This window comes from Lentinus tigrinus (genome assembly GCF_003813185.1).
Source record: "Lentinus tigrinus ALCF2SS1-7 unplaced genomic scaffold L226scaffold_46, whole genome shotgun sequence".
NCBI classification, from domain to species: Eukaryota; Fungi; Basidiomycota; class Agaricomycetes; order Polyporales; family Polyporaceae; genus Lentinus; species Lentinus tigrinus.
Genome location: NW_027137955.1, coordinates 47,163 through 72,572, shown reverse-complemented (window position 1 = coordinate 72,572; position 25,410 = coordinate 47,163). Strand labels below are relative to the sequence as shown.

At 57.7% G+C, this 25,410-nt stretch overlaps 9 protein-coding genes across 9 annotated transcripts; 5 read left to right on the top strand and 4 right to left on the bottom strand.

Moving 5' to 3' along the window:
- Nucleotides 1-270: 270 nt before the first annotated feature.
- On the top strand, nucleotides 271-3,009 carry L226DRAFT_539685 (uncharacterized protein). Its single transcript, XM_067681718.1, has 7 exons — nucleotides 271-461; nucleotides 512-696; nucleotides 754-845; nucleotides 906-1,042; nucleotides 1,108-1,164; nucleotides 1,582-1,723; nucleotides 1,782-3,009. Exons 1-7 carry the CDS (start codon nucleotides 358-360, stop codon nucleotides 2,904-2,906), a joined length of 1,842 nt encoding a protein of 613 aa, XP_067530088.1. The 5' UTR covers nucleotides 271-357; the 3' UTR covers nucleotides 2,907-3,009.
- Nucleotides 3,010-3,317: 308 nt separating this feature from the next.
- Nucleotides 3,318-4,321, bottom strand: L226DRAFT_471616 (uncharacterized protein; the record flags this gene model as incomplete). The annotated part of the gene is made up of 2 exons (XM_067676399.1): nucleotides 3,318-3,814; nucleotides 3,886-4,321. 2 exons carry the CDS (start codon nucleotides 4,319-4,321, stop codon nucleotides 3,318-3,320), a joined length of 933 nt encoding a protein of 310 aa, XP_067530087.1.
- A 629-nt stretch (nucleotides 4,322-4,950) lies between these two features.
- L226DRAFT_555134 (YjgF-like protein) lies at nucleotides 4,951-5,556 on the top strand (the record flags this gene model as incomplete). Its single annotated transcript, XM_067683043.1, has 2 exons — nucleotides 4,951-5,431; nucleotides 5,512-5,556. The coding sequence occupies exons 1-2, from the start codon at nucleotides 5,051-5,053 to the stop codon at nucleotides 5,554-5,556; spliced, it is 426 nt and encodes a 141-aa protein (XP_067530086.1). The 5' UTR covers nucleotides 4,951-5,050.
- A 4,426-nt stretch (nucleotides 5,557-9,982) lies between these two features.
- L226DRAFT_471589 (uncharacterized protein) lies at nucleotides 9,983-11,573 on the top strand (the record flags this gene model as incomplete). Its single annotated transcript, XM_067676397.1, has 3 exons — nucleotides 9,983-10,028; nucleotides 10,082-10,974; nucleotides 11,037-11,573. 3 exons carry the CDS (start codon nucleotides 9,983-9,985, stop codon nucleotides 11,571-11,573), a joined length of 1,476 nt encoding a protein of 491 aa, XP_067530085.1.
- Nucleotides 11,574-12,648: 1,075 nt separating this feature from the next.
- L226DRAFT_270997 (uncharacterized protein) lies at nucleotides 12,649-14,139 on the bottom strand. Its single transcript, XM_067673475.1, has 3 exons — nucleotides 13,885-14,139; nucleotides 12,962-13,580; nucleotides 12,649-12,905 (listed from the first exon to the last, which is right to left on the bottom strand). Exons 1-3 carry the CDS (start codon nucleotides 13,903-13,905, stop codon nucleotides 12,853-12,855), a joined length of 693 nt encoding a protein of 230 aa, XP_067530084.1. The 5' UTR covers nucleotides 13,906-14,139; the 3' UTR covers nucleotides 12,649-12,852.
- A 1,759-nt stretch (nucleotides 14,140-15,898) lies between these two features.
- On the bottom strand, nucleotides 15,899-17,439 carry L226DRAFT_563304 (uncharacterized protein; the record flags this gene model as incomplete). Its single annotated transcript, XM_067683556.1, has 4 exons — nucleotides 15,899-16,740; nucleotides 16,801-16,880; nucleotides 16,931-17,288; nucleotides 17,343-17,439. The coding sequence occupies 4 exons, from the start codon at nucleotides 17,437-17,439 to the stop codon at nucleotides 15,899-15,901; spliced, it is 1,377 nt and encodes a 458-aa protein (XP_067530083.1).
- Nucleotides 17,440-17,813: 374 nt separating this feature from the next.
- On the top strand, nucleotides 17,814-20,834 carry L226DRAFT_563303 (uncharacterized protein). The gene is made up of 10 exons (XM_067683555.1): nucleotides 17,814-18,057; nucleotides 18,111-18,336; nucleotides 18,579-18,766; nucleotides 18,821-19,162; nucleotides 19,212-19,343; nucleotides 19,398-19,494; nucleotides 19,545-19,750; nucleotides 19,807-20,093; nucleotides 20,158-20,224; nucleotides 20,279-20,834. The coding sequence occupies exons 1-10, from the start codon at nucleotides 17,857-17,859 to the stop codon at nucleotides 20,678-20,680; spliced, it is 2,148 nt and encodes a 715-aa protein (XP_067530082.1). The 5' UTR covers nucleotides 17,814-17,856; the 3' UTR covers nucleotides 20,681-20,834.
- L226DRAFT_563302 (PLP-dependent transferase) lies at nucleotides 20,717-23,142 on the bottom strand. Its single transcript, XM_067683554.1, has 4 exons — nucleotides 22,846-23,142; nucleotides 21,935-22,710; nucleotides 21,528-21,881; nucleotides 20,717-21,472 (listed from the first exon to the last, which is right to left on the bottom strand). The coding sequence occupies exons 1-4, from the start codon at nucleotides 23,044-23,046 to the stop codon at nucleotides 20,860-20,862; spliced, it is 1,944 nt and encodes a 647-aa protein (XP_067530081.1). The 5' UTR covers nucleotides 23,047-23,142; the 3' UTR covers nucleotides 20,717-20,859.
- A 185-nt stretch (nucleotides 23,143-23,327) lies between these two features.
- Nucleotides 23,328-25,030, top strand: L226DRAFT_555130 (uncharacterized protein). The gene is made up of 8 exons (XM_067683042.1): nucleotides 23,328-23,352; nucleotides 23,439-23,550; nucleotides 23,606-23,650; nucleotides 23,707-23,780; nucleotides 23,834-23,936; nucleotides 23,987-24,213; nucleotides 24,274-24,571; nucleotides 24,633-25,030. The coding sequence occupies exons 2-8, from the start codon at nucleotides 23,466-23,468 to the stop codon at nucleotides 24,923-24,925; spliced, it is 1,125 nt and encodes a 374-aa protein (XP_067530080.1). The 5' UTR covers nucleotides 23,328-23,352; nucleotides 23,439-23,465; the 3' UTR covers nucleotides 24,926-25,030.
- The last annotated feature ends 380 nt before the right edge of the window (nucleotides 25,031-25,410 follow it).

The following is a 25,410-nucleotide window of genomic DNA, read 5'->3' as shown; positions in this document are numbered from 1 at the left end:
GCGTCGCCCGTTCGCTAACTTCGGTACAGCCTCCGTGAGCGCTTCGAGATGTTAGAGCGTGCCAAAGTATGTAGACCTCAGGATGAGAGTGGATTCCAGAGGATGCCCAGTAAGTAAAGTCGTGTGTTGCAAAAAGAGCAGGTTGATGTTGTGGATTGAGTACAAGGTGAGGTTACCGCATCCCTGGGCAGAATTGCTCAATCTTATCTTATCTCCATGCTCAGCGCCAACGGCACTGGCAGCATGCCGTCACCGCCATTCCAACCTCGCCTCTTACCATCATACCCTCACGCCTGTTTTATCCCCGTTAGAGTCTTGCTAGTCTCGTAACCTCGTAATATCTGCGGCAGTGCTGGAATGGAAGATGGCACGCATCAGAGGCCCGAGGAGCTCGACTGGCAAGCACTCAGAACATTGAGCCTACAGCCGCATGGCTTTGGAGAGGACCGGATACGGATATGGTGAGTCGACGCGTCTTGGTCGTGTCTACACATTATTTGAACTTTTTTAGGCCAAAGCTCGCCCATGTAGACACCGAGAAACTCCAGGATCAACGCGAAGCCACAGATCACTCTGTGTGGTCGGACACCACTCTCGAGCAGGCGTTGCAGGAGCCCGTCCTGGGGGAGAAACCGCATGCGGACGAACGCCAGATTGAGCTGGACACGGACCGCTCGTTTGTCTTGTATACAGTAGGTGAAACTGTTCTCCTCAATACCGCGTGGCCAGCGGCTCACCCGCATGGCGGAACAGATGGCGTAAACAGTAGAGAGAGGCTACAAACTGCTCTAAACCGTTTGATTGTCTCCGTCTTCCGACGTAGACCGCGGCTACACTACTTTCAGGTGCGTCTGCTCCCTGCTTCCCCCTGAGGGCGGAGCTTTACGCGCGTTCCGACAACTCAGGGATACCATGACATTGTTTCGGTCATCTTCCTCACGCTGCCTAGAGAGCTGCACTTACCGGTGACGGAGAAACTGAGTTTACATCGCGTCCGAGATTCCATGGGTGACAATTTGGACCCAGTAGTCGGCCTACTACGGTGAGCCCTTCTCTCGAGTCAATCCCGATCTACACAATTTTTAATGCTGACGTCCTTACTATCAGCATTCTAAAGCGATTGCTACGCCTCACTGACGAGAAGTTCGCTGCTACTTTGGACCGGTGCGTTGCCAGTGACATGCTACAGCAGCACTTTGCACATTTTTCTTGGCGCTCCTTGGAGTTCTCTTAAGCCCCTTCCTTGTGGGCTTGTACCAGGCTGCAAGGGCACCCAGGCACGTCTGTCCAAGACGCCATAGGTGCATATTTCCAGCTGGCCATGTGGTCGAGGAACTTCGAGAATTCCGTTTGTGGGTCGCCGAAACCCTCGTAGAGCGCAGCAGCTATCATCGGGGTAGCCACCCTCTCGCTATCCCTCCTGCCACTCCAGGGATTGGGTTATCTGCGGGACATGTCCTGTCCCTCTGGGACACCCGGTCCAAGGCCATAAGTGCATATAAGGATCTTCAAGGACGTTCAGCGAGCTGTGCACATTGCTGATATTATCGTTGGATCCCTTGAACTAATATGTCTTCATAGCGTCGCCCCGCTACCCTACTTCGCCCTATCCAACCTACTTACCCTGTTCTCTCATGACGTCCCGACTCTGCCCCTCATCCAACACATCTTCGACTACCTGCTCTCCCGGCCACCAATAGCTGTCGTATACCTCGCCGCCGCAGTAAGTACCGCATAGTGGACAAAGAGATACATACTAACGACGTGCTGTCGGATTCCAGCTGACGCTCACGCGCCGAGAAGAGGTCCAGGTACTTGAAGACGAGGGCGAAGATGGCATGGTGCACTCGCTACTCACCGTCCTCCCAGACCTATACGAGGAAGGCGAGGAGTCCGCAGTAATGCCCAAGGCGGAGGCATCCGAGGGCCCTGCCGAGACAGCAGATCGTCCAGTCAAGACAGAAGACCCTGCACCTACTATACCCAAAGGAGTAGCTCCTGTCGCCGCCGCCACCGCAGATCTCCCGTCCGGTCCAGAAGCTCCTGTTGACACCTTAGGTTCGGCTCAGGGCAATGCGGAAGACTATGCGGAGGGCTCTGAAGAAGGCCGGAGCAACGATGACGCTTCTGCGGTCCCGACCACAATCGACACACCAGCTTCTGATGACGTTCATCCTCCGGCTAACGAGGCTGGAATGGAAGAAGAGACCGACGCGCGCTCCGTCGACGCGACGCTACCGCCAGATGCAGATGCGACGGTCGAGGTCAAGGAGGAGCCACTGGAACCGTCACTGCCTGAGCCCGAAGATGAGAAGCATATACCACCGCGAACGGCCTCCCCGGAGCCGCTGGAACACGAACCGGGTCCGCACCGCGCACGCATATCGGTCACGGCCCTCCTCCGCCACGCAGACGAGCTCTTCAACCTGTACCCGCCCTCCCATCCCGGCATCGCGCTGAGCTCGATCATGGGCCCGCAGAGCGTGATGCTCACTTGGTCGGAGCGTGCGTCCGACCTCCCAGACGACGACGAGGCTGAGCTCATGGTCACGCGTCCGGAGCTCATCGTCCTGCCGCACGTCGAGGGGGAGCCCGAGATGAGTGAGGGGGAGAGGGAGAGGCGGCGCGAGGAGAAGGAGCGGGAAGAGCGGAGGAGGCGGAAGCTGCGCAAGCCACGGAGGCTCACGGATATCGTCGTGCAGAGGAAGACGATGGTCGCCGGCGCGGTGCTTGTGCTGGGTGTGGCGATGGCCGTGTATGGGCTCAATGGCGGGTTGCCAGGGGGCAATGGGCACCATCGGCATGGGTTCTCGAGGGAGTGGAAGAAGGTCGGGAGGCTCGTTGGGGGCGTCATCATGGGCGCGGGTGGAAGGGTGTTCGACGGTATCCGACGCGGGCTGGAGTAGCCTTCGTTCGTCGCTTGTTCCAGTATCGGCAGTATTATTATATACTTTAGTCCATGCGCAGCGTAGCGCGATAACCTAAGCATTTGCATTGCGGACGAGTGATGGTACAATTGAGATGCGTATGGTATATGCTACCGAAGATCGTCCCAAGTGACACTAGCATAGCAAGAATCATACAGAGCAGGAGGTGAGATGAGGCCAAGGATGGAACGGTATGGATGGATGTACACAGATGAGGCTAACTACAAGAATAAATACTGCATACAATGATCGGCTTCACTTACAGACTTCTACGATATCAATATGGCTGCTGCCTGCACCAGGCAAGGACTCTCCAAGACCACGATAACGACGCCACACGAAAGTACTGGTGAACCGTAACGGAACGACTGACGGGGAGATGGTGGAGGACTAGGCTGAGCCATGCCTGCGCGTCTTGATTTCGAACATACCATCCTTGCCCTTCTGAATGCCCTCCATAACGACGCGGCCCATGAGGTAGTCGACGCGGCGGATGCCCTGCGCACGCTCCTCGTCGGTGCGACACCGCTCGGCCCACGCCTCCGCGACGTGTGCGCGCGCCTCGGTGGTCATCTCAACGTTGTAGTAGTCCGCGTTCTGGATCTGGGTCCACATGCAGTAGTGGATCGCGCAGAAGAGCTCGTAGAGCGTGACCCCGGACGGGTTCTGCGCCTCGACCTCGATGTACCACGGCAGTCGCTCGTGGTAGAGGCGCATCACGGGCAGCGGGGGCTCGCACACGAAGCGCATGAGGTCCCAGTTGTTCAGCGTGCGGTCCTTGAGGGCGCGGAATTTGATCGCGTTCGGGGACTCGCGGAGGTCGAGGTGCATCGGCGGCTTCGACGCGTTGTACCGGATGTAGGGATGCAGTACAACCTTCTCTTGTACTGTGCAGTTGGAAGAGACGTGAGATGTCAGTATACGAAGAAGCAAGGCCGGCAGAAGCGCGAATGCGTACCGCCGTTGCCTCCGAAGGACTTCGATCGTGCTCGGTTTCCCAGTAGACCGCTGAGGAAGCCCGCGCCCGACAGGCTGAAATCTATCCGCCATTCCCGTGGCGGACGCTTCAGGGCTTCAGCAGCGTTGCCTCCTCTGAGGGACGCATTGCGAGATAGCGAACGACTGGAGAGAGAAGCAGAGGACGGACTGGATGAGAGGGACACGCTCCGCGAGAGCGTCGGGGTGTTACCACGGGGAGCAAGTTGTCGTCGCTCGTACCCGTCGTCGACACGATCCCATGCTGAAGGTGGGCTCCGGTCGACGTCTTCCTGTGTGGCGAGCGGACGCGGCCAGCCGGAAGGGCTGATGAAGCCGCCCTGGACGTTCGGCGTGACGGCCATGGCGGGCGCAGCGAGCATCGGAGTCGACATCATGGACGACGAGCCCCAGGACATCGGCGTGCCCGCCTGCGAGTCGTATCCAGGCCATGGCGAGGGCCCAAGGAAGCCGGGTGCGGGGCTGAAGGAATGGGGCGGGGCGGGGCCCGCGCTGGGCGTGCGGAGGGAGTCCCAGGACGCGAACGGGTTCGCGTTGCTCATCATCGTCGGCATCGAGCCTGGGGCTTCGACGAGGGGCGGTATGTCGCGGAAGTCGCCCATGGCGATGGCGAGGAGGGCGAGATGGACGAGGATAAAGACGAGCAGCTGCCAGAGCCAGAGGCAGAGCTATCCGGGCACGAGGCGCAGCTTCCGTGACCTGAGCGCTGAGGCGGTTGCTGTAGACGCATCGGTCCGAATAGCAGACGGGAGTTTGCAACTCAGTGCCACTGTCGGCGTCGAGGACGCTGTCGTCAGCGTCGACTGAGGTCCGCTCGTCGTTGTCGGGAGCACCGCCAGTGGTGGGGATGACGTCGTTGGGAACAGCTCCGGCTTTGCACCGCCGCTCACAACTCTGTTCCCGACCATCACCACGCCGCAACATTGTTGTCTCCTCGTGTCCTGCACTTACCCTGCGCCACGCCTCGTGTCTCTCAACGACAGGGAGCTCTAGTCGAGTCAGTGAGCTGGATATACAGACAATTTTGGTCGAGTCATGCCAGGGGATCGCCAGAGGATGGATACCGGATAAAGGTACGTGACCACTGCGACATATGCATCTCCCGTACCGCCGCCTTGCCATCCACCATGCAACGATTCCGCACGAACAATCCTTACGAGGAGAAGTTTGGCTACTCGAGAGCCGTCCGGAAGGGTCCCTTCATCTTCGTCTCTGGCACGACGTCCATCGACCCCGAGTCCGGCGAGCTGCGCTATCCCGGATCGGCATACGACCAAGCCAATGCGATCTTCGACGAGATTGTACGCTCTGTGACGGCACTTGGCGGGTCGAAGTCGGAGATTGTGCGCGTACGCATGTTCGTTGCGAGGGATGAGGACACGAGCAAGGTGGGGGATGCGCTGAGGGATGCTCTGGGCGGTGTGGGTCCGGCGGCGACGATGATTGTGGGCGCACGGTTTGTGTCCTCGGAGATGCTTGTGGAAATCGAGGCGGATGCGGTTGTTCTGGTGCGTCGCTCATGCATGTGCTGCCGAGTACTATGTCGCTGAACGGCAGGCATAACTGTTCTTGCATTGTTCGGTTACAGGACCAGGCCGATCACGAGGCTGGTGAGGCTAGAGCCACATGCTGAAAGTAGCTCAACTTCCTGTCGTCGAATACTAGGTGAGCTATCATGTACAACATGAATGAAAACTGTTTGAAAACGGGTCCATCAGAGCTGAAGACTGTCTTGTATGCGGTACATTCAAAGTAGCGGTTCGTGCATAATTGGGTATCCTTCTGTTGGTTTGCTACAACGATGTCACCGCAATAGCACATAGCGACCCGCTCAAGCCGTCGCACATGTTGCGGTAGGTTATGCGCGTTCACGAAGTCCGTTGGTGTGTCCTTCTACAGCTCTTCGGAGAGATCGGCGGAGCTTCCTGATACTGCGTCATATGTGCTGCAGAAGGGTCCCCTCCTTGCCAACTGCGGCTGTCCGATGTCAAAATCCTGCCGCACGTTATGTTGTCTCTTGCCTGGAATCATATGCCCGGCAGTCCTTCTGTGGTGAAGTCCTTCTCCTACACCGCCCGCTTATCAGTTCTTGTCAGAAATCGCCTTGTGCCCCAGGTATCCTATCCGAGTCATCATTCGGCATACCGCACTGAGCAGTCTGGCTGCGTACTCTCGAATACAAGGGTGCTCAGCGCTCCCTTGTATGCGCACGTTCGCGCCACTCTTGAAGCTCGAAGGTTAGGCGAAGAATGGAGAGATGAACAACATGAGATGTTATTCTCCCTATCTAGCACCCCCTCGTCATCATGCCCGTTGTTCTCGCTGACTGCTCTTAGACGTCTAGTTAGCCGCTGCGACATGCGGTCGCAGACGGCTGACGCAAGCTCGAAACGACGCGCTCCGAAATGAACGTCAGCCTCTATCGAGCCCGAGTTCATCACCTCCGCGCGACCTAAGTTCAGCCACAGGGTGCCTTGTCTATCAAGGTTGAGAGTTGGGCGGCCTGCCTAACGACCGCGCCCGCAGGTATGATGCTGGCTTCTCTTCTCTCTCCCGGATCATGAGCTGTGCAACTAAGCCTGCTTCTGCCCTGAAGCGTGACGGGAAGATTCACGCCCCAGATTCCTGCCAAAACCCAGCGACACCTACCGCTCCAGCCTAGCTGTGATGTGGGTGCGCCACCACCACTTGCTGGGGCCCGGACTCGGATGTGATTGTGGCGATCGATTCGGGAGGTCTCTGGAGAAGACGACGTAGGATCAGACTCCAGAGGATCAGAGGAATTGAGGATCGGTGCGCTCATATTCCGTTCTCCCGGCGTTCGCAAAATACGCGGGCTGACGCCTGGCAGCCAGGAGCGCATGGGCGCATCTCGCCCGCCGATCTGGGGCTAACCACCACCCACCCACCCATGGCCAGCCGCATGAGGCATGAGGAGTCGCGCCAGGACATTGTACTCGCATCTTCTCACGTTCATCTCCCGTAGCCCTGCACGCTTCTAGCAGCTCGCGGCCAGCGCCCACCGCTCCCTCCGGCCTCCGAGGTGACAACTGATTCGTGCGCGGTTGCAGTGATGCGCAACGCAACATGCACCGTGCGGATGTCTACGTTCCCGGGACAACCTTGTATTGAACTCGCCACGGCCGAGACCCTCATACCTGACGTCTAGCGGACCGAGTTGCAAGCCATCTCACCGGTGAGTCCTCATAATCGCCACCGCCCTCGTTTGCAAGGTCTTGATTAGCGGCTCATAGTCCAGGAGGCGTTCATTTCCGCGACGATAGAAGGCAGAGGCGCAATACGCCATTGCCTCCTGCGCCACATGCGGGGTTCGCCAAGTTCATACAACGACGCCTCCCACATGACCCGCAGTCCAGATCAAGAGGCTATAGCCCTTCCGCAGAGGTATGCGGCGAATGCATACTCCTCCCGGACCGTCTCCAGCTGGCAAGGGAGGGGATCGGGTGGATAAACCGTAAGAATATCGATTGGGGCCGAAAATCTGGCTGGGCCAAAAAAAACAGGGCGAGGTGTAAGTCGTTGTCCTGGGCTTCCGAATTTTATTTTGCGGTGCTTATCTTTCCCAAAAAATCAATGTCGCGCTGCCTGCAGGCAGGAAGGGCGCCAGTGCGCGAGCCTGCGAGATGCAAGCCTCGGCGTACGGTCACCAGCTCCGTACACGTGCATTCTCTGGGCCACGTTGCGCGGGGCGAGCCCGCTGAGAAAGGCAACGGCGTGCCTCCGTCGTCATCTCTCCCGTCCTTCCGCCCTCGCGTGCGCAAGCACTGGTGCTCGTCACTGCCCATGCAGAGAACATGGCATGCATGGCGTAAAGATACGGCCGGCTAGGGCTGCGAAGCAGGCAGGCCAGCTGCTCGGAACAGCTCGCAGATCGCGGAAGGCTGCATTCCGGCAGTTATCGGGCGCATCTCCGGGCCCGGTACGCAAGCAGAAGGAGGAAGGGGACTGGGCAGAATTGCATGCACGCACGCACGTACGGGAGAGAGAGGGAAGCAGTGGAACCGTGCTAGAATTGCTATCACGCGCACGCGGAGAAGAATCCCTGTGGCTCCGCTGTCACGGTCCAATTGCGTCCGCGACAATGGACAACACAATGCACAGCTGACATTCTGGGTTAGCCCTGGCGCGCAGCGACTTCGCAGGCTTCGCAGCAAACAAGGCTGCCTGCAAACGTCGAGCTCGTCCCCAGGCCAAGTGCGTAGGGCGTGCAATGCTAACGTACGTTGCTAACGTCCTCGGCGGCTCCACAGCGAAGACGTCGGGGCTGATCCCAGGAGCGTCAAGAGACGATGATACCGCGCAGGGGGTCTCCACGGCAGTCGCATGGGCTCACGCAGAAATCCCGTGGGCGATCACGGGCATCATGCGCGAAGAAACCCTTGGCCGCTCCTCCTCATGTGCATGTGTACGCCCGGATGGGTCGGTGGGTGTGCCGTCGTCCCGGTTTGGCCGCTACGAGCCGGATAATGTAGGACGTGATTGTTATGCCGATTGCCTGGGAGCAGAGGAGCGTACTGCGTGATAGAGCGCGTGTTCGGGCCCGCCGCGGCACGAAGGCGGGATGGTACGTCTTATTTTTGCAGGCACAGTAGAAGCTTGGGAGTATAGCAACAGATTGCCCTTCCTGAGAGGAAGACGACCGTGAGGGGGCGCCGTGGGCTGCGATGGGATTTGGATTTGGATTTGGATTCGGATTCGGATTCGGATGCGGAATCTTCGAAGCAGCATGGGCGCCTGTGTGGACGAGTTCCCAGATTGGCGCGCCAGGTACCCTTGTTGTCCACTTATCCATTTAGGAAACGCTTTACCCTCGATAAGTGGTCTGCGGTTGGCACCGAGCCACTGACAGCTGGAAGCCGTGATGGCGACGCCCACAGAGTCTGAGGTTTATTTGACGGAGCAGGACGGAGGACCTGAGCAGACGGCCGATGTCGAACACTCTTGATATCAGAGCCTGGGCGAGGATTTCTGGGCGCGCTCCAGGGATTCATGATGCTGATCTCCAAAAGCTTCCGCGACGCGAGAACGCTGGACGAGAAGCAATGCCGTACACGGGTGTAGACGACAAATGAGCGAAGCCGCGGAGGGAAGTTCTTGTGTCCGTGCGCTTTACGGTCGTCCACGGTCCAGATACCTTCGGGGAGGATGACTAGAGACTGGCAAGCAGTGCGTCACTAACCAGGGACGGAAGGATCGGGGCAAATCTCGTGGCAATAATTTGCTTCCGTTGTGTGATCTCGACGGGCAATCGATCCCAGATGTGGCGTTAGGCTGGCGAGGGCTGTATCAAAACATAGGATCGACAACGCTCGACGGTGAGCACTCAACGCACAACTTACAAGGCAGCTTGCAAGGGAAAGGCAGGCCCTGGATCACCGTCGCTACGGCTGAACAACCTTGGGAGGCAGCGCTTGTCCAATGGGAAAAGAACGAAGCAAGAGCGCAGTACAACGATTGCTCAATCTAGCATGGTGGGTTGCGCAACATGGGCCCTGCCATCTCATCATGCGCATCTCGATCGTGCTTGCCCCGCACGATATGCCTCCGCTCGCGACTCGCGGACTCGGACGCAGAGGTGCTGGCGGAGGACGTCGGCGCTGTCGAGCACGGTTGGCGGTGTGTCGTTCGCTCTCACGGCGCAGACGTGGTGGGCATGTGCGGAGACGTAATTGCACGAGCAAATCAGTCGGGCGGGCGGTAGGGAGAGAGGACCGTGACCTGGGTGGTCAGCTGCGTCCCTTGTGCTGGAACAATGCTGCCATTCGGGTCGCGGCTTATCGTCAGAAATGCCGCCAGGAATTGGCGAGATTACTTGAGTCCGCCGCTTCGGGTAAGTCTCGAATGGCCGTAACGCCACGATTTTCGGAGTTGCTTCGTCGTTCGCACCCCCATCCTCACGGCCGCTATAAGATGTATGTAATCTCCCTCCGGTTCTCCATTTGCGACACCCCTCCTCCATCACTTCCCCGGCTCTCGAGTCACTCCCCTCTCCGCCCGCTGCTGCATCTTGGGTCTCTTGCCACATTCGGTCTCCTGCCATGCCTTGCGAACGCGTCCGCCCCTCAAAGCGCACCGCGGCCCAAGGTCCGTCAGAGGCCATGCACAGCGCGCGAGCGCGACTGATAAACCGAGCACAGATGTTAAACTGACTGCCACTCCAGCAGCTGACATGTCCGCCGCGCCGAGCTTCGCGTTCGCCCCGAATGTCACCCCCGGCACGTTCAACGATCCTCCCAGCCCCTCTGCGGACTCCTCTGGAGACATGCTTCTCTTCCCCGCCAACGCCGACGCGACAACGCGCCGCGCCGCGCACGCCAAGAAGAAGCCCGAGAACCACATCCCCCGCCCGCCGAACGCCTTCATCCTCTTCCGCTCGTCCTTCATCAAAAACCAGCACGTCTCTTCCGAGGTCGAGACTAACCACTCCACGCTGTCCAAGATCATAGGACTCACCTGGCAGAACCTCCCTCACGAGGAGCGGCAGGTCTGGCACGCCAAGGCCAAGGCCGCGCTCGAAGAGCACAAGCGCAAGTTCCCCCAGTACGCGTTCCGCCCCTTGCACACCAAGGGGAAGGGCCCAACGGAGAAGCGGAAGGTGAGAGAAGTAGAACCGAAGGACCTAAAGCGCTGCGCGAAGATAGCGCAGCTGCTCATAGAGGGCAAGAAGGGCGCGGACCTCGATGCCGCCATCCAGGAGTTCGACCGCCACCACGTCCCCGAGGTCGTCACCCGCTTCGAGGCTCCCATCACCGCGCGCCACTACCGACGTTCGTCGTCCGCGCCCGCCCCCGATACCGAGCACTCCAATCCGCCCTTCCTCAGTCCTGAGCCCACGACGCCTTCGAAGCGCAAGACCAAGCGCTCGTCGAGCTCCCAGCCCGAGGTCCCTCGCACGCCGGCGTACGAGTGCTCGACTCCCTCCCCCCCGCCACCTTCGGAACCGGACACCGAGAGCGATTACTACAGCTCACCTTCGTCGCCATACGTTCCCACCCCATCCTACTCGCTCCCTCCCGCAAATCCTTCCTTTGTGAGTCTAGCGCCGTGCTTGTTCGGAGCATTGTTGTTGATGATGTTGACGATCGCCTGCAGGATTTCAGCACTTTCTCTTTCGACAGCAGCGCGAACCCCGCGATGACATACCAGGCTTGCGATCCCCTCGATCAGCAGGGAGTCTTCGAGGCGTACTCACAGGATTCGCAGGATTCGTGCGTCTCCGCGCCCGAGATGTTCAACCTCACGATCGACACGTCCTTCATGGACAACTGCAACTGGACCACGTCGTCCTCGCCCCTCTCCAGCATGCCCGGCACCCCGCAGACGTACTCTTCCGTGCATACGCCCTGCGATCCGACCTCGATCCTGGATAACTACCTCAGCAGTGATGGCCACGGGTACGATCCGTCCGCGGAATTCTTACCTCAGCATGGGGCGCAACTCTATCCGTCTGGCGTGCCCGCGTTCTGCGCACCCACGGGCATTGACATGGCGTACGGAACCCAGGACTTCGGAGGCGTCCCGCCGAAGGGCGACTTCGCGAGCTTCTACGGGCGGCCGGCGTTGGATCCCGTGGACGCCGCCGCATTTGCCCCGACATACCTGTCGTCTGCGCCCACGTTCGCGATTTAGAACGCTCTTCTCCCCTTCTCCCCCCCTCGCTCTCTCACTTACCACTCGTTATTTTTCTTTATTGCTATCTCATCCCGCGCTCCGCTCCGCTCTCAGCTGATCTTCTCGAGCCTTGCCCTGGTACCCAGGTGAGGTCTTCGTCCCATTATCTTGGTTTATCGCCTTGACCCTGTCCCGTCCGATCTCGTCTGTGTACCACTGTATCACTACCCGCGACGCGTCGCACTGTATCCATTATTTGAGGGCGCCCCGCGGCGCCCCACGGCTCTGGGAGGAGAAGGATAAGTATCAGTAATAGTTGCCCAAACGTTTCGCAGCACTCACCAGTCTCGAGGGACCCTTGGCCGTACACTTTGCCTACTTACTCCCGTCTCGATTCCCCGGAATAGGTTATTTTTTTCCGCGTCCCGGATATATCTCTGTTTATTCCTGTGAATACTTCGCCGCGCACTACCTACCTTTACGCAGGCCCGGAACAGGGCCTATCGCAATCGAAATAGACGTACGCTCCCGGCTCGCGGTCTCGTGAGCGCGCCTTCGCTCGCCAGAATGGCCTTTGCACCCCGTTTCTGGCGGGGACCATGCGTTCGGGAAGCCCGCACGACGTAACCCATGGGCGCATTTGGTGCGGTTGGTTCCTGGGCGAAGAAGTCGAGGCCCGAGAGAATGGGGGGACTGCGGGCTCGTCAGCTTGATTGAGGGACCACGGCAGAAGAGTACGCCGATGGGCTTGAGTGCATCACGTCCGGAATCCGGATGCCTCCGCCCGCGCGGCTGTGTGCCAATGATTTCCATAAGCTGTTAAGGTTGGGATTTATGTCAGCACAGCGGGCGCGCAGGAGTGCATGGAGGGACATACATATCTTTCCATCAGCACCCAGAGCCGTCAGCCGACGCGCGGAATACAAGGCGTGGGGCTCGCGTACAGCACTTGCGCTGGAGAGCGTCAGGTCAAGTCTGGCCGTCGTCAGGATGCATTTCGCGGAGTGTGCGAGGACGGAGATGAGAGTGTGTATTTGGCGCGTAGCGTCTAGAATGCAGCGTCGATGGGAGCGTGTCGGGCGCCCTTGTTCTATGGATGGACGACGTCTGCGGGAATAGAGAGCAGCGGGAAAATAGAGGGACCTCGTGGACGTCCTGGGTCTCATGCCCCAGGGGCGTTCAGGCGCATGTCCCGAGGTTCCCTGCTCTCAGAGACGATGAGAAGATACGAACGCCGTATAGCGGCGGTCCATCATGCGCAAGCGCATTGAGAGCATCGTCGAGAAAGCATATCGGATTAGGTCGTAGGCCGACACAGAGCGATGCAGGTCTCATTACGACATACCGCGCCTGCACGATGACGGTAAGCTAACACTTGGCGGCATTCAAGACGTCAAGAGACACACCTTCCTGGCGTTCATTGTGCTCGGGATGCCTGCCCAACAAGCGTATAACATGTGCGCTCATCCCACAGCCTGTCAGCACGTGTTGCATGATGGCCGGTAGTCCGATTACGGGAACAGGGAAATGTGGGGAAAGCGGCGGAGGTGAGGCAGAGGGCATGTTGTTAGTGAGCGTGGGATGACGTACAATACGCACTGTCGGGCCATGATCCATGTCGAGCCGCTTCGTCTTGGGCAAAAGTCGAAAGTCGAAAGTCCAGGATTGAGTAAGACGAGAAGACGAGGCCGGGGGTACTGCGAAATGAATGCGGGAAGAAGATGCCCGGACAAGGCACATTGTCGGGTGGAGGGGCGGCTTCGCGAAGGCGGCACGGCGCTCGGAGGCAGTATGACGAGTTGACCAATGAGTGGCGGGCGAGGCGCGATGTCTGGCAGTCCCGGCGATGGTGAGGGCTTCCGATGTCGACATCCACAGTGAGTGAGGGGGCTGCCGACGTCGAGGTAGCAGGGAACGTAGCAAGTAGCAGCCAGCAGCCAGACGATGGGTCAGCCAGAGGACGGCCGAGTGGTGGGAGCAAGCCGTTATATGGCAGCTGGCTTGCGCGCAGAGAATAACGGAACCCTATCCGTGAGAGATACGATCAGTATCACTCTGAGCGCGGGCCTAAGACAGCAACGAGGAAGGGTCGAGGGGAGGAAACGAGGCGCACTGTGGGCGCACTGTCCCATACACGAGGCTCGGAGGCGCGCAAGCGCCCTGATTGTCGAGGACGACCGTTGTACACGAAGTCCGCGACATATGAGCATCTCTGTCCGCGCAGGGCAAAGGAGGAGTACGGCAGTACCGTTGCGAAGAGATTCAGCCATGAACGAAGCGTTGTAAACCAGACAAATACTCAGAACTGTCCAATATGCACCGCACTCACCATTGATTGCACATAGATCATCCATCGCTACGCATGTACTGAACGGTCACTCCGTCGGGGGCGGGAGAAGTACAAAGTGGGCCAAAACAGGACTAGGTCGCCTTCACGGTTGAGGTTTGGCCAGGCGGAGGGGGTGGACCCACATCGGCAAACATGTCCTTGTCTGTGATTGTATTGATCGTTCTGGGCCATGAGGCGGAGGCTGCACAAGTGAAGATACAAGTCAGGGCCCGAGAGCAGAGGAACTGAGAGAGACTGAAGACTGAGAAGGCTGTAGGGACGTCCAGTGGGACACGTATAAGAGACAGCGTCAAGATAGAGCGCTGCGGTACAGGCCAGCCACAACGAGGCTCTGGATGTCGGGTTGTGGCCAGCAGGGTCGGACATGAGGCCCGTCGTGAAGGGTTGTGAAGTCGTGGGCGCGACTAGAATAGGTGTAGCTTCTCAGTACCAGGCTCGACCTTCCCTATAAGGTCTTCGTGGCGCAGAATGAGCGCGGCGGTAGGGTGGTGGGAGCGAAGTCACTCGGACAGTGTTGTTAGGTGCCACTGGCTGATCTTCGCTGTTCTGACTGCGACATTGAAACGTCAACCTGAGACACCTTCTGCCCAATACTAGATAGCTGGAACGTACACATGTCTGCATCGGAATCCGCACGACTAGCGTTCGCTATCCGCAGCGCCTTGCGGGACGCCGTGTGCGTCAAACCACAACCACCGAGTGGCACCGCGATGTGAGAGGGAACAATCGGCGTTGGCGCAGGACAGCACCCTTCACAGGTGACTTATATAGCTTTCGTCGGCAGACGGAGACTTAGCCCGTCGCGTTTCAAGGACAGGACCGCCTCACTATCGAATAAGGAAGGTTAGAGATGGAGCTGCCTTCTGCATGACAATCGTGTTACGCACTTTGGAATGGAATGGAGAGCACGCGAGATGCTACCCAAGATTGACAAGTTTAAGGTCCGGTGTCAGGAGGACAAATACAACCTGTATATCCGCTTGTCTACAGTAGCATCTGCATGTATCAAGAATAAGTGGATAACTGAGCAATCCACGACAACCTTCCTGTTCTCGCATACCGGGATTCGAAGTCGCGCAAGAAGTTGACGCGTTGACGAGTCACCGCTCCTCATTGTCAATGACCAGTTCACTACAGTCGCGGCAACGCGAGGTGTGAGGGCTTCAGCGAGGCTTTGCGCGCTGCCTCCCTCCTCTACAGCGTCAAAAATGGCTTGATAAGCCCACTGAAAATTGCATTCCGTATGCTGCCACGATATGCTTGTACGGGAACGAAGACGGGAGGGCCCGCCGCCCAAGTCCGTGATATCGAGTATTCACACAACATGGAGAACGATTCTCCTTTCCATATGCGGGCGCATTTCATCGCATAATAGGAAGACACACCTGCTCCAGAGTCCTGACAGCCAACACCGCGTATCGTTAACTCCAGCCACGCTGTGCATACAACCCGGTGATTCTGGCGGTCTCCCTGGAACTCGCATAACGCTCCCGGCGTTCGATTTGCTCTCGAAGGAGGGCGGTACTAGTACCAGTGCGAGACGACGTGGACGTTGTGGACGAGTGCACTGCTCGGGGCGTCGGTCGCGGTGGTGATGGTCGAAGAAAGAGAAGAGAAGGACGGGCCGCCGCTTTCCTGGCGGAGATTCAAGAACGGTAATTACCGACGGCGGGAGGACACACGTGGATATTGCACCGCCACGAGTCCGACTTGGACTCGGATCTACTTTCATCCAACGCATATAAGAAGGATCATTCATGCTGCGAACTATCGAAGGCAAGAAGCACCAGCCTCTAATGTAGCGATGACCACCCCATCCTATAAGCACACCGATGCCAGTGACGACGATGTACATGGTTACAAGCACCAATCGCAGAGCTCAACTACTGTACACTGACAACACCACTGGCAGCACGTGGTGGAACGACACGTCGTCGCCTCATTGTCTCGGTCGGACAACATCCTCCACGGTGGAACAGGGAAAGTTGACATACTAAACAAATGCCTCGCCCTCGACTTCACCCAACTCCTCTCCCATATTCCACTGGATAGAACTATACCCTCTGTGCGGCATCATCAGCATGTACTTCACATCAACCTGCCTGAACTTCCCCTTCGCCGTTCCGACCAGCTCCTTGACGGTCGGACACTCGCGAGAAACGCCCGTGCGGGTGCGACTGACTGCAACTTGCACGATCCAGAGAGCGGTCATCTGAGACCGAGGATTCGCGCCCGCAACGAAGAAGGCGTCGAAGGGAGCGTTGAGCGCGAGAGGTACGAAATATTTGCCGAGAGCCAAATCTAGCTCCGTCGCGTCCGAGTACGCGTGAAAGTTCGTTGGGGTCGGGACGCCGGGGACTTGACCGTCTCTAAGTGAGGAAGGCTCGCATTGCGAGAGTACTTCGTCGTCGACGAGCTGAGCGGCCCCGTCCTCCGTGACTACAAGAGTGTTGTCGGAGGAAGCATTCCGGTACTCGAAACAGTGCGGACGATTGGCCCGCGGGAGCATCTGCGCGTGCCATGCAAATCGACACACTCCGTTGGGAGGCTTGCTGGAAAGCAGCTTGATGGCTAAGCCCTCGAAGATGATGCTGTCTAGCATCGGAACTTGAACAGGCTGGGAAGAAGCGTTCCGCGTCTTCAACCTGGTCCTCAGTTTCTCGATCACCGACGCAGGTTTCAAGGTGTAAACCTGCTCTATAGAGTCGTCCCGCATCACTGTAGGGTTGATTTCGCTAGCCCTCCTGAGCAAGACCAAATGGTCAGACGACGACAGTGGTGTTGAGCAGAGGAGCCAGGGGAGAGTATCCAAGCCTGCATTGACGGTGTTCTCGACTTTGCGTTGATAAAATACCGGATAAATGAACGCCAACGCGATGCAACCCGGGCACGGACCAACGCGCGACCGGAGGTCTTGCACATTCTCGAGGGTATGTGCAGCATCGGCCGTCGGCATCATGTCGCTAGTCGACAATCTGCAGAAGATTAGTATTACAAAGGGAGAAAAGCAATAGTAGATACACACAACATCAAGAGCTCCTCGTCTGTCCAAGGACTCATAATCCATTTCCGCACGCGATAGCCATCCTGGAGATATCTGTCGTCCGGCGGGGTGAACAGCACGAAGAAGAGGAAGTGAGACATGATGTTCGAAGGCACGGGATTTTCCTGAGGGGCAGCGTCGATGGGAGACCATATCCGCGTCTCGGGGGCACCAAAGTGGGGCTCAGAGAAGGTTCTCGGAGCGTTTACTTGTGCAGTCGAACAGATACGGACCCCAAATTCGTCGAAGAAGAAGGCCGAACCCCTTGAAGTGAAGAACACGACGGCCTGCTGGTTTGCCAAGCACTGGATTAGAACGTATTGGGCGAAGTATGAGTTCCCTAGAGGAAGGCATTGAGACCCGGAAATCGCTGGAGAGGTGTTCGAAGACGCACCGATCCCAGGCTGTCCGGTGAGAACGATACCACGAATAGTCGGTAGAACGCCAGGCTCGAGTTTCGCCTTGTGTGCGTTGCGTAGCCGAATGTACATCGTCTCGTACTCCGCCCGCACAAAGATCTTGCCATTGGTCACGGAGGGGATTTGGAATTCGTCAAGTACCTCTGCTTGCGTTATCCAGTAGTCTTCGGTGCATGTTTCCCTACCCTCGAGCTACATCCTCGGCTGAAGTTAGGAACCAGGGGTCACCTTGTAACGCGCCTTTGACTCGATCTGAGCCTTTTTACGGACGTGCCAATGGATTCCGGCATTTCTGTGGACCACAACCCGTTGTGCGTGGTTACGGACGAGTCGGAGGTCGTGGATGTTAATCAACGCGGTTAGAGCCTTTCGGAAGTACGTGAAATGGGCGCCTGTTCGAGACCACACCAGGAACGCGCGCTTGTACCGCACGTCTGCCTGAGCCTCTCCTCCACCCTCCTCCTTCTCCTTCTCCTCCTCCTTCTCCTTATGGCAACGCTGCAGTATCCGAACTTTCCTAGGGCGAACGTGCTTGTATATGGTTCCAATGCCGTACAGGCCCTCCTACCGTCAACACTCATCTCTCAAGCCGACGCTCTGCTCCTCGCGCATAGGCTGGAAGAGGCTGCGGACCTTGCAGAGCAGCAGCGCAAGAAGCTCCAGTCAACGCTCAATGTCGATAGGCACGAGGTAAGCTAGTTGCGTGCTTAAGTTATCCCTGTGTTACTCACGACGCCTGCTAGCTAGATGAGCTGCGCTACGTGAACCAACGTTTGGGCTTTCAATGCTTTACCGAGACCCTCTTCGAAGACGCGGGCAACCGCCTGTACGAAGGTGATCTTGACCCGCGTGTGCTCGTCAGCTACTACCCAGAGCTGCGCGGCGACCTCTTCACCGAAGACGACACTGTCGACGTAATGGCTGGCGTCGCAGAGCACATGCCCCAGGAGGACTCCGTGGACGACATCAGTGAGTGTTCCCATCGTCCCGCGCCTTAACATAGGATAGTGTTTGTGCCATAATCTTCGCTCTTTATCACCGCTCGCAACGCCCTCCTCTGCTCTGCGCCCACGCCTGTCACGCTCGTCGCGTCCGTCTCCGTCTCTCTCTCCTGCTGGCCCCCCAACCCATTCACCCCCCATTGACTTCTCCTTTTCTTCATTTCGGTCCACCGTCCCGCCGCCTGCCCTCTCCCGTCGGGACTGATGTAGTTGCGCAAAACCTAGTCATGAACTACTCCCCACATCTTTCCCCGAACACACGCGAGGCCCCTGCAACGGTCGAGTTGCGCAACGTCCTCAGTATGACTGCACGCGACATGCTCGAGTCCTATTTGCGTAAGTGGAGGCGGAAACTCGCGGTGGAGGCAGCGACGCCGCATGTAGACACCATGCGGATGGTGCGTTTCTCCTCTTTGTTGTGCGCTGGGGCGCCGGTGCTGACAGTACCACAGGTCGTCGACACAGTGCTGGCAAAGTTGCACGTCGCTGCAGGGAAACTGCCGGATCTGTCCGCTTTGATAGACCAGCCGAACTCGGTGGTTGTATCCGAGCTCGAGCCGGTACTGGTCAAGTCCCGGCATATAGGCATTCTCTGCAAGCTGTACGAGCGACACAGCGACGATGAGAAGTTGCTGGACGCATGGTCCAAGCTTGTAGATGGAGAGTGGGAGGACCCGGAGGTCAAAGACCCGCTCACACGAATATTTGACCTGTTGAGTGATCGGAAAGACCGGACATTGATACAACGGTGGACGGCGTGGTTAGTCAAGAAGGATGCCGACCGTGCATTGAAGGTTTGTCCGTTCGAATGTGGCCCAACCGTCTTGTCTGAGCATTGTGTAGCTTCTGCTCTCCACTCTCTCCTCGAAGAGGAAAGCGGAAGACGACCGGCTACTTCTCCAGCAGATCCGTGATGCGAGCCCCGCAGCGGGTGAGCAGCTCCTCGAGCATCTAGTTGTGCAACGACGGAGTCAGGTATGTGAACATTGTGCCACGGTTTACTTTCATGCGAACTAACGTGTGGCACAGGACCCAGAGCTGCACTCACAGCTAGCACTCGCGTACGCCGACCAGCTGTTGTCGTGTCTCGCGGACGAGTCTACATCGAAGTTATGGCGAGCCAAAGGTGAGGCTGTCCGCCTTGTCTTGAGTGCATGTCGCTCACGGCCGCATCAGCTTCGTCATACTCTTCCAGTCGCTCCGACACATCGTTCATTTCCTACTTTGCCTCAACAACACCGGACTCCCAGTCCAAGCGCGTACGATTAAAGACCGTGCTCTTCCTGCAAGGGTCAACGTTGTACGACCCCGAGGCTGTGCGCACACGTCTCTCCCCGCACGCCAAGATTCTCAGACTCGAGTCCGCCATCCTCGAGGGCAAGGTAGGCCGCACGTTCGTCCGGCGCATCCGCAGGCTCACACCAGGGCATGTGCATAGCTCGGCAACCACCGCGCTGCGCTCTCTATCCTTGTGCATGACATGAACGACGCGACGTCCGCCGAGGCGTACTGCACGCTCGGCGGCGAGGTCGTCCCCGCGAAGACCGCACAACAGATCGGGGAGCGTTCGGGGCTCCAACCGTGGGCCTCGCTTGTCACGCCGCTTGCTGCCCCAGGCAAACCCGTCAAGGCGGGCGCGGCGCCAATGAAAAGGCAGAAGACGGTCGATGACGAGGTGAAGAAGGACCTAGTCATGATCCTCCTGGAGGTCTACATGAGCGGCGGGTACGTTCTGCTTTCCCCCCCATTCTTGAGTCAAAGCTGAGAAGTCCCCGCCTCCGGCTCGCAGGGAGGCAACCGCCGACCGCACAGCACAACTCCTGAACTCGCAAGCCATGAACCTCGACGTTGTGGACGTAGGTGACGGGCATTCGCAAGTTGCGGGCGATAGCTAAACCTCTGTTGTCCAGGTCATCTCCACGATCCCGCCTGCGTGGCCGCTCCGCATCCTGTCGACGTTCGTCACGCGCTCTCTACGGCGCACGCTTCACGCACACCATGAGGGCCAGATCGTCAAGGCGATCAGCCAAGGGCAGAACCTCGTCGTCGCCGACCAGACATGGGCTGTCATCCGCGAACAGGGTGCAATCGTCGAGGAGCCTCTGGACGACGGTACCGACGACGACGAAGGGGAGAAGCTTGGGCTCGAGTTGGGTGAGCGCGTGCAGGGCGCACCGGCGTCGTTCAACGAGAAGGCCAACCTGCATCAAGTGCACTTCACGGACTCTGGAGAAGACGCGGAGGGCGATGGGGGCGTGGTGGACATCACTGTCGGCTCACATCCGGACGAGGGGCTGGATGTTCGGACATAGTACTACCATCTACTTTAAAGTCTAGATCGTGCGGTTATTGCCAGTTGGATGGTAGTGTATTTATACTATACGATACATTTCTTGTACATTGCTCCTACAGTATGTCCGGGTTGAACGGACGTCCGCGCACCATGAAATCTATGCTACAACACTGTAACTGTCCCAACCGTCGAGGCCACCTACTGTGCCTGCCCCTCCCCGGGCTTCTGCTGCTGTACAACCGCCTCCGCGGCGCGCAGCGCCTTTTCAAATCCGCTCAGTAACGTCTCCCTGTCCTCCATCCCCACGCTCACGCGCACCAAGCCCTCCTCGACGCCCCACCCCGCAGCCCAGTCGAGCTCCGCGTAGTGCGCAAGGATAGTGTACGGCGACGCGAGCGTGAAGTTCGTCCCGAGGCTCGGGCCCTTCAAGCAGGGCAGCGTGTCAAAGAAGACCTTGGACGCCTCCATCGTTGTGAACGTCACAGAGAACAGGCCCCCATAGCCCCCGGTGAACTCGCCATTCGGCCCGCGCACGCGGCACTTGTCGTAGTTGTGCGACGTCACGTATTTCGGGTAGTACACGGCCTTCACCGCGGGGTTCGGGGGCGGGGACGGGGCCGCGAGGGAGCGCGAGTGGAGGAGCTCGCAGACGGCGAGGGTGTTGGCGTCGATGACGGTGATGCGCCTGCGGAAGTCGCGCGAGTTGCGTTCCATGTAAATCGCGTCCTCGTCAAAGTATACGTCTTCGAAGTTCGCGGCCATGTATGCCTTGAGTTCGTTGTAGTGTCGTCCCTTCGGGTTCAGCACGAGACTAGTGAGGGACCAACGTGAGCCATACTCCGAGAAGGGGGAGGAGAGATACGTACCTGCCACCCATGACGTTCGCGTCGCCGCTGAAGATCTTGCTGAGGCTGCTTACGACAATATCCGCGTAAGGAAGAACCTCGACGTTCACAAAGTTCCCGAGGGTCTCGTCGATCATGACGAGAAAGTCATACTTGTCGGCGAGCTTCCGCAACCTGGGTAGGTCTGCCGTCCGCAATAGCGGGTTTGACGGGACCTCCGTGGTGAGCATCAGCACTGGGCGTTCTGACGACTTCTGGGACTCCTGCTCTAAGAGCTTCTCGAGGTCGTCAATGTCGCTATCCAGCCCGTGCCCAAAGTGGTAACAGCCAGGTCCCCACTTCTCGAGACACTTCAGCGAGTCTGTGTAGGGGAAACTGAAAGATAAGCTGAGGGTGTGATCCATGGGCATGAAAATGGAGATAGATACCCAAAGCAAACGCTCTTCGCAGGAGGAAGAGTCCCGAGAGCCAGTTGGTGTCCGCTCCATATCGCAGCCATGCCGGTAGGGTACAAGAACACATCGTCCTCTGTCACGCCTTCGACACCACGCGTACTGGGCCCCAATTCTGCTTCATGCCCTCCGGCCGCGGACCAGTGCGTGGGCGTGTCATGGACGAGGACTCCCGCGATCCGGCGACGCAGTGCGCGCTTCGCCGCGGCAGCGACCTCGAGGGGCAAGTTTCGACCGTACCGTTCCTCGACATAGTTCAAATGATCCTTGTTCATTAGCTCTGCGGACGCATCGATGACGGTCTGGCCGAATCGACTGTGGATCGGGGAGGGAGAGCTTGGTGGTGACTTGCCAAAGCTCTTGGCGGAGTAGTGCCGGTTACCGGGCTTCACGGGCGGGCGATTGGCAGCAGGCACAGGTGGTTTGGGACTCCCGGTGTCTTCCCCGAGCAGAGACAGACACCGCTCGGCGAGGCGTGAGGAGATGCAAATACCCGTGTGTTGCCAGAACTGCTTCGCGAGCGGGAACGAGTCCTTGGGGAACAAGACGATATGGAGCTCCACGCATGGTGTCGAGACGTCCTCGTCCTCTGGACAGATTGTGAACTGCACGAGGCGGACGGGAACGGGAGAACCAGCCTTCGTGGAGCGATCAACCATGAATGCGCGACATTGCTCTGCGATCTTCCGCGTCGGGCAGAGGAGACACCGCTCGTCTTGCACGCCAAACTTTTGTTCACATATCCGGGCCAGCTGAAGGAATAAGTATGAGCACGTGTGTCTCTGAAATGATGTGTCGCATGAAACTGAGGTCCAGGTCATCGTTGCTCGCGTGCTCAGCACGTACAAGCAATTTCGACTCGCTGCATCGACAAGGTGACGACATACCTTCTGTATGCTCAAGTGGATAAAGAAACGCGGGTATCCAGACACCATGACATCAACGACCCGCTTCTCGCCCTCCTCATATCCCACGTTGTCCCTCCAGGTGGGCAAAGAAACAGAGATGGCATGCGCGGTGAATGGAGGCACAGGCGAGCCCAATGTCTCCAGCTGGTCGGTCTGGGTGACTGTTGCCGTCGAGCTCATCTTGGGGTATACGCTGCACGAGGAGGGAAAGACAGAGTCGGGGTGTGAGTAGATCCGGTTTTATGAGGATGAAAGTCGTAAGAGAGGACAAGTTTTGTACGTGCGGCGGCCGACAGCATCGTGTATGGAGGAGCGAGTCAAATTCGGCGATCTTATCTTTCCGACTCCAGTATACCCAGCAGTTAATCTTATCTGGTTTACGTACGGCTGTGTCAGATAGACGCTCGCACCCGCGGCACTGCAGTGCTGTAACTGCAGGTCAGGCTGTAACCGTAACGTTCCCAAAGTTGTGTACGTACTTACCAGGTATGTGGGCCCCGTATTTTCACAACGCTATCATATTCATATATGATCAAACATCTTGTGTCGACTGGGACTGAACTTTTGACCAGACATCCAGACCCCAACGTTCAACGACCATGACCTCTGCGCCCCAGAAGCCAATTGACGTGCCACCGTACCAGCTGCAGCCTTTGCTGTCTGGGGTAGTCGAAAGCTTAAGTCGTAGGTACAGAGACAACTGGTATGCAGGGTACCTTCATGCTGACTTGTCTGTCAGGAGCTGCGGGTCATCCTGTGCAGATACGATGTGCACAAGCCATTGGCATGTCCCAGCAAACGATAGTTAAAACGTTCGCCCTAACACGTGACAATTCGTAGGATCCGAAATTTATGTCGGTTGCTCTAATGGAGAGCTTCTTCGCTATGCTCTTCAAGCAAACAACCCTGAGTCGGTCAGTTTGATCTGTGCATACAAGTGTTCGGGCGGAACTGACCAAGGTTCCAGCCAGAAACATATACCCTCCTATCACGACAGTCGGTGCCAAATGATAAGCCGGTCGACGAGATCGTACTCGCACCGAGCATATCGAGAGCATTGATACTGTCAGGTATGTCACAATCCCCGTGCGAATGCGGATGAGTCTCTGACCTCCCCCAGACCATCAGATACATTTCTATACCCTCCCAGCACTCGACATGGTGCCTCTCAACCAGATTAAGCCCATCCGGAATGTCGTGACATTTGCGGTGGACGAGCAACATCTCAGGCGCCCACCGCAGTTCATGAACGATATCCCAGTCCCGGTAGAGCCGATTGAGTTCTGTGTCATCAAGCGCAGCAACATTGGTCTCTACAGTTTAAGAGAGCGGCTGTTCTTCCAGAAGGTCCCTCTTGTAGTTCAATCTCCCCTGGTTAACTAGTTTGACTCACGCCTTTTCATACAGGAGATACCGCTTCCATCAGGTGGCACTTTTGCTCGGCGCACAGGGAAACACCTCTGTGTCGCAGACAGGGAGTTCTACAACATGGTCGACCTATCTGCAGCGTCGCTCTTCCAGCTTCTCCCGATCTCCCAGGCGCCAGATCCCACCGTCATCGTCAAACCTTCTATAACTGTTATCAGCGAAAACGAGTTCCTCATCCTCTCCTGGACGGGCGCGAGCACACTCGGGGTCTTCATCACCGGTGAAGGCGATCCAGTTCGGGGCACGCTCGAGTGGCCGAGCCACCCTGAAGCAGTGTGTGAGTGCTTGCCTGCTCTCCGCTATTCGTACAACTTCGTGTTGATAGCTATACCTGCCAGCGTTGGACTACCCATATGTCACGACACTACTCCCCAATGGGACGATCGAGATCCACAGCATCGAGACACAGAGCATCGTACAGGTCGTGCCAGCACCTCCCGAAGCGCCCTCGCCGCTCGCAAACGACAGAAAGGCCCTGATCTCTTGCCTGAATGGCTTCTTCATTCCGTCCACTCAACGGTTGGAGAAGCTTCGCATGGTACCCCAACGGTTGTTGAGGAAGTCCGCTGCGGCTGGCACGAAGACCAGGGAAGAGGAGTTAAAGGATGTACCAGATATCCCAGCCATATGAGAAACATAGGCTATACTGCTTATCAGTGTCTATTCTCCTAGAGGGAGTATACGTATGTAGGAGATCCTAGATCGAGGTCTGAACTGTTCGGATTGACTGGCTGGCAACATTCCTAAACATAGTAGTGTGGAGATCACTACTGGGCTCGTGCGCACCGGAAGCAAGGTCGGTACGTTCATCGACAATTGAAGGGACCTCCAGTTATGCTTTCCGCTGCTGCAAGTCGACGATCTCGGCTTGAGCAACGAGCTAGAGGCTGAGCGCACCGGACGGGCGCCGACATGACCTACCCGAAAAGGCTCATGTGCGAGTTGCTAGGAGCTAGGCGCCTCTCTTGTATTCGCACCGTCTGTTGTCTCTCACCATCGCGCATTCCGACAACATCATGCTCGTTATTGTTGTACTCTTCACTTCTCAACGTCTGCTTGCTTCTCCTTGCAGGCCCGAGCATACTCTTGTAGACAGGCACAACGACCGCTGGTGAT

Bases quoted from the DNA above. Each gene is read 5' to 3' on its own strand.
- L226DRAFT_539685 (XM_067681718.1), top strand. From the start codon at position 358: ATGGAAGATGGCACGCATCAGAGGCCCGAGGAGCTCGACTGGCAAGCA. The intron at 462-511 runs GTGAGTCGACGC...GAACTTTTTTAG, and splicing joins GAGGACCGGATACGGATATG to GCCAAAGCTCGCCCATGTAG. The intron at 1,165-1,581 runs GTGCGTTGCCAG...ATGTCTTCATAG, and splicing joins TTCGCTGCTACTTTGGACCG to CGTCGCCCCGCTACCCTACT.
- L226DRAFT_270997 (XM_067673475.1), bottom strand. From the start codon at position 13,905: ATGATCTATGTGCAATCAATG. The intron at 13,581-13,884 runs GTGAGTGCGGTG...TCTCACGGATAG, and splicing joins TGATCTATGTGCAATCAATG to GGTTCCGTTATTCTCTGCGC. The intron at 12,906-12,961 runs GTGTGTCTCTTG...GTCATCGTGCAG, and splicing joins GCACAATGAACGCCAGGAAG to GCGCGGTATGTCGTAATGAG.
- L226DRAFT_563303 (XM_067683555.1), top strand. From the start codon at position 17,857: ATGGCAACGCTGCAGTATCCGAACTTTCCTAGGGCGAACGTGCTTGTA. The intron at 19,163-19,211 runs GTTTGTCCGTTC...AGCATTGTGTAG, and splicing joins ATGCCGACCGTGCATTGAAG to CTTCTGCTCTCCACTCTCTC. The intron at 20,094-20,157 runs GTACGTTCTGCT...TCCGGCTCGCAG, and splicing joins GAGGTCTACATGAGCGGCGG to GGAGGCAACCGCCGACCGCA.
- L226DRAFT_563302 (XM_067683554.1), bottom strand. From the start codon at position 23,046: ATGAGCTCGACGGCAACAGTCACCCAGACCGACCAGCTGGAGACATTG. The intron at 22,711-22,845 runs GTATGTCGTCAC...TTATTCCTTCAG, and splicing joins TCCACTTGAGCATACAGAAG to CTGGCCCGGATATGTGAACA. The intron at 21,473-21,527 runs GTACGTATCTCT...GTCCCTCACTAG, and splicing joins GCGAACGTCATGGGTGGCAG to TCTCGTGCTGAACCCGAAGG.
- L226DRAFT_555130 (XM_067683042.1), top strand. From the start codon at position 23,466: ATGACCTCTGCGCCCCAGAAGCCAATTGACGTGCCACCGTACCAGCTG. The intron at 23,551-23,605 runs GTAGGTACAGAG...CTTGTCTGTCAG, and splicing joins GGTAGTCGAAAGCTTAAGTC to GAGCTGCGGGTCATCCTGTG. The intron at 23,651-23,706 runs GCATGTCCCAGC...GACAATTCGTAG, and splicing joins ACGATGTGCACAAGCCATTG to GATCCGAAATTTATGTCGGT.